The sequence below is a fragment of the Neophocaena asiaeorientalis genome, unplaced genomic scaffold (assembly GCF_003031525.2).
Source record: "Neophocaena asiaeorientalis asiaeorientalis breed wild unplaced genomic scaffold, Neophocaena_asiaeorientalis_V1.1 scaffold659, whole genome shotgun sequence".
Taxonomy (NCBI): domain Eukaryota; kingdom Metazoa; phylum Chordata; class Mammalia; order Artiodactyla; family Phocoenidae; genus Neophocaena; species Neophocaena asiaeorientalis.
Window position 1 is genome coordinate 391,920 of NW_020173776.1, and position 5,508 is coordinate 397,427.

The 5,508-nt window shown below is 46.7% G+C and overlaps 1 protein-coding gene and 1 non-coding gene across 2 annotated transcripts; both read right to left on the bottom strand.

Annotated features, from left to right (window-relative positions):
• Nucleotides 1-706: 706 nt before the first annotated feature.
• Nucleotides 707-3,485, bottom strand: RPL39 (ribosomal protein L39). Its single transcript, XM_024751839.1, has 3 exons — nucleotides 3,337-3,485; nucleotides 2,011-2,114; nucleotides 707-903 (listed from the first exon to the last, which is right to left on the bottom strand). The coding sequence occupies exons 1-3, from the start codon at nucleotides 3,337-3,339 to the stop codon at nucleotides 855-857; spliced, it is 156 nt and encodes a 51-aa protein (XP_024607607.1). The 5' UTR covers nucleotides 3,340-3,485; the 3' UTR covers nucleotides 707-854.
• Nucleotides 1,405-1,537, bottom strand: LOC112404048 (small nucleolar RNA SNORA69). Its single transcript, XR_003004034.1, has one exon. It is a non-coding gene; the product is annotated as a small nucleolar RNA SNORA69 (small nucleolar RNA).
• Nucleotides 3,486-5,508: the final 2,023 nt, after the last annotated feature.

Sequence of the window (5,508 nt, forward strand, 5' to 3'; positions counted from 1 at the left end):
ACTTCCCTGGTGGCACGGTTAAGAATTGGCCTGCCAATGCAGGTGACACAGGTTCAAGCCCTGGTCCGGGAGGATCCCACATGCCACGGAGCAACTAAGCCCATGCACCACAACTACTGAGCCTGCAAGCCACAACTACTGAGCTCGTGCGCAGCAACAGAGACCCAACGCAGCCAAAAATAAATACGTAAATTTATTTTAAAATAAATTTTAAAATGCATAACTTTAGTTCACAGGCCATATGAAAACAGTCAGCAGACCAGTTTGCCAATCCCTGGCTCACATGATTCCTACTCTGAGGACTGGCACCACAGAATAGTATATGAAGATGCTTTTTATGGGACTTCCCTGGCAGTCCAGTAGTTAAGACTGCACAAGTTCGATCCTTGGTCAGGGAACTAAGACCCTGCCTGCATCGTGGCATGCCCCCCACCCACAAAAGCCTTTTATTTTAAGAAGGTGCTACCCTCAGGTATGAGGATGACACATACATGCACTTCCCATAACAGTAGGTATAAGAGCTGCTAGTTACAGGGAGCTATTAAACAACAAAATCTAAAAAAACCAGTTCCTTACTTTTACTAGACATACTTCTAAGTACCTGGTAACTAGAGAACATTTCTATCATCGGACAGTCCTGTGTTACATCTGATAGGAGGAGTATTTATTCAGTACATCATCACAAACCAGAATAATACAATAACAGTTCCAACAAAAGGTTTACATGTTTATTACTGAGCTACACAGTGAGCAGTGGTGAGGAAAGCTCAAGAGGAGAGAGCATCAAACACAGGCAGCTGTTCCAGACACTAGTGATGTTCTGATAATGTGTGTGAATTCATATGTGAGGCTCATTATAGACCCAGCTTGGTTCTTCTCCAATGTCTTCTCTTAGAGTTGTACCTACACAGAAGGAAATCACAAATTACAAAGGCAGTCTGACCTCAATTTAGCTGCTCTTACTGACCACAAACTTTGCCTTAAAGTACCATAAAAGTCTTTGAAAGAAAAAGGGTTCCACTTTCCTTACCGTTAACAAGTTTGGAGTTCTTTTTGGAGAGTAAAAAACAATTTGCTAGATGTGTTAAAGAACTAGTCAAAGCAATTTTTTACCTCTCAAAATGATTCCAGGCTAAGGAAAACACACACTGGTTCCTTATAGGGACTAAGTAGTGGAGAAGCTCTCTCCTCTCCCCAAGTGTACGCTCATTCACTTTTGATTCAACAGACCTGGGGTAGACCCAGAGACATATAACCTCCCCTTCTAAATTATATCAAAACCAGTAATTCTACATAATAGGTCACACATACAAAAAAGCTCTTGCATAATTTTAATACTACATTAACACCCTCAGTCACTTCAATACCACAGCCAAGTTATTTGCAGAGCTAAGGCCATCTCAGAAATGTTCATGTCAATCTGTCATGATTTTACCCCCATAAAAGGCAAAATCAAAAATGATCAACACAGATTTTCTTTCAGCAGGATTATGTCAGTACTTCCACGAAACGGAACACTGTAATTGCAACCTGCTTTCAATACATTTTAAAAGTTAGACAACACACACACAAAAAGCCAGACCACAGAGCAAGAGACCAGCATCTGATAACTGCAGGTACCCTCTATTGAGCTAGGCACTGAGCTTTATATATATTTCTTTCATTCCTCACAACTATAAAGGCAGGTCCTACCATCACTGGATGAGGACACGATAAACCAAAGGTTGCAATTAATTGGCCTATAAAGCTACAGTGGGTGGTGATTTCTGGCTCAGACTGAAGACAACAAGGAAATTAACAAATATTGGAGGAGTGTCTGCCCCTAAGCTCAGCTGTGGGCTGACTGTGTCCAGAAACCCAGAAGAAGCACATTAAAAAAAAACCCCAAAAGAATTTCAGAATGGTGGCTCAGGACGAATTAAACTGCATATAACTTTCAATTGTGCATTTACACCCCCAAAGTAATCCTAAGTTCAACAAAACACAAGGGCGGGGAGTGTTTGCCTTTACCTGATTTTATTACCAGTTTTCATTCGAATCCATTGGGGAATGGGACGATTCTGCTTTTGTTTCTTGGCCAGAAATCGCTTGATCCTGAAAGTCTTGTGAGAAGACTGGGAAGGAAATGCAATCAATTTAACAGCAATACCAGAGCTTGCTCCAATGATTCAAAGTCAAGAACTCCCTAAATCCAACAAATATTCAAATGCTTAACATATACCAAGAACAACCCTCTCGATGCTAAACCCATCACAGCCCTTTGCTTTGTTCCTCACTTCTCCGGAGGCAGATACCATAATTCCCACTGTTCAAAGAAAAATCAGTAGTCAGGGAGGTAGGTAACCTGCCCCAAAGCAGAGTATTAATGTGCAGATTTGGCTGGGATTCAAACCCAGGTCCTCTCTGCTCCAAGGCTAGGGCGTGTTCCAGTCTTCCCTGCTGTCAACCCAGGACTGAGAGGACTATAGTCAGAGATGGCGGGGACTAAAGCACGTGGTTTTCAGGAACAATCGCTTGCAAGTCAGTGAGTCTCAGCGCACTATTTTATACACCAGAGTACTGGGACTTCCCTGGTGGTCGAGTGGTTAGGATCCCACGCTTCCACTGCTGGGGGCCCCGGTTCGATCCCTGGTCGGGAATCCAAAAAGCCACACGGAGCGGCAAAAAAAAAGAAAAAAAGATTTACACAAAGTCCCTGACTTTCGGTAAATCTGTTCTAGGCCTCTGACCATTTTGGTATTAATTCTAACTCTATTTAAAACGTCACTTTCCCAAGGATGACTTTCCCAGCTTCCCGTCACATTCAGAGTAAATCACCCCTTGATCCAGGCGTTTCTACGAGGTGACGTTCAAGTCCCTGAACAAAGGGCTAAAAAGTCCTGTAATCTCATAGCGTGGAAGGATCCTGGCCCCCAAGTAAAAACAGTCTTCGAAAACCAGCAGCCTACATTGCCTTTTCGATGCCAGGAACATCCCGCGTGTCGCAGGCAGCCCGAAGTCAGGCCACGATTTCTGGGGTACCCCCTCGACTTCTCTCCTTGCCCCCGAAACAGAGTTCGCTCCGGGAAAAACGGGAATCCCTGCCCGCCTGAGCAGTGGCCTGGAGCACAGAGCGCCCCTTCGGACCTCGCGGGGCCGGGGCAGCCCGCCCCTCCCCAGGTGCTCGCTCGCTTCCCAGCAGGCCCTCGGACTGGAGCCGTGGCCCAACTCCATCTCCTCTGGAAAAGGCCTTAAAAAGGGTCCCGCACATCGGCGCAGCCCGCGGCATCGGCGAGCTCGCGGGGACCCCAGATCTCGTAAAGCCACCCCAGACCCGATGGTAATGGATGGACTTACCATGGCGATGATCAAATCCAGCCGCAGATAGGATGGAGGTACAAGAGAAAAGAGGGAGAATCAAGCGGAAGTACGTGTTTTAGAGGGCGCCGCCGGGGGCCGGGCTTGGGGAGGACACGCCATGAGCCAACCATCGCCCCCTGGCGGCCGCTCTTTGCGCAAGCTACCGTGAGGCCGTGGGAAACAGCGCTCATTCGTGCGAAATGGAATTCCCTTTGCTTCAGTTCCGTAATTGGGTTTTTCAGGACCCCGTTAGTGTGCCAGGGGCACCCTGTGTCATGGGTGAGACAGACAGTCTGTGATAACTGCCAAGGCAGAAACCCTTCCGAAGGCGGGAGGAGCGGAGTGGGCGGGGCTATCCCCAAGGAGGGCGGGGAAGAGGTTATGTCCCGGCGCAAGGGACTTCGGTCCTGCGTTTGGGAGGGAGCGCGCCTAGGGGTGGGGGCTGGGAACGCCCCGCCGGAGTGGACTAGGGGGTTGGCCCCCGGCTCTTGCTCGGCGGTTGTGTCCACTAGGCTGGGCCGTACGGGATGGGAATGTAGAGTGGTGTTGGCCATGGGGCGTTAGACTAGGCAAGAGGCTGCCAATCAAGGTTTTTTTTTTTCCTTTCCAGTTATATTGAGATATAATTGACATACAGCACTATATAACCAATCAAGGTTTTACACAACGTAGAGTACTAAGGATCACGGCCCCAATCAAGGTTTTAAACTGAGAAAGTTCTGGACAGAACATTCCCTTGGCTGCTAGGAAGCTCAGACTGACTTTGTAACCCACCTTTGGCAAAATGTACAGGAATTAATGGCACACGTTTTGGATGTTAATGTTCCCCGTTTTCATCCTTTTCTTCTCCCCATTTAGAAATAAAGATCTCTACAGTCACTTCAAGCATTTTTGCACCAATAGATTAAGGTAAGGGTTTTTAACCTGGGGTCCACAAGGGTCAATGTATAGAATTCACAGGGTACGAACGTGGATGGAAAAAAAACCACAACTTCGTTTTCATCAAACTCTGAAATGTAGTGCTTTCTTTATTTACAAATGTAGACAACAAACTACAGTGACATTAGCAGTACCTGTGACTTGGTCACCAATAGAAATCAAAGATGGTTTCATATCACACTGCAGTTGATGCAGATGTCTCGAAATATCATTTATGTACTCATCACTTCTTTGAAATTACAGTAGACCCACAAGAACTCTGTTAATCCTGTATGTTGCTATAGTACACATTTCTTTTAGAAAATATTTTGATAGCTGTATTGCAGTGTGATTGGTTTTCTTTATCATCCTGTGTACTTTGTTTTATGCATTTAAAAACATTCTGAGAAGGACTTCCCTGGTGGCGCAGTGGTTAAGAATCTGCTTGCCAATGCAGGGGACACGGGTTCGAGCTCTGGTCCTGGAAGATCCCACATGCCACGGAGCAACTAAGCCCGTGCGCCACAACTACTGAGCCTGCACTCTGGAGCCCACAGGCCACAACTACTGAAGCCCGCGCGCCTAGAGCCCGTGCTCCGTAACAAGACAAGCCACCGCAATGAGAAGCCTGCGCACCGCAACGAAGAGTAGCCCCCGCTCGCCGCAACTAGAGAAAGCCTGCCTGCAGCAACGAAGACCCAATGCAGCCAAAAATAAATAAATAAAATTTATTTAAAAAAAACACAAAACGATTCTGAGGGACTTCCTTGGCGATCCAGTGGTTAAGAATTGCCTTCCAATTCAGGGAACGCGGGCTCGATCCCTGGTTGGGGAACTAAGATCCCACATGCTCCGGGGCAACTAAGCCTGCGTATCACAACTACTGAGCATGTGAGCCACAACTAGAGAGCCGCGTGCCAAAACAAAGGATCCCGCATGTCACAACAAAGATTCCGCATGCCACAACTAAGACCCGACGTAGCTAAAAATAAAATAAAATATTTTTTTTTAATTCTGAAAATAAGTCCAGAAACTTTCTCAGACTGCCAAATGGTTCTATGGCACAATAATGGTTTCGAATCCCTGGATTGGGGTAGTGACAGATGGTAGAACAAACAAACTAAGTAGGAGGCTTTGGAAATAGTCTAAACAAGAAGTGATGGTGGGGGGCTCCCATGGTGGCACAGTGGTTGAGAGTCTGCCTGCCAGTGCAGGGGACACGGGTTCGAGCCCTGGTCTGGGAGGATCCCG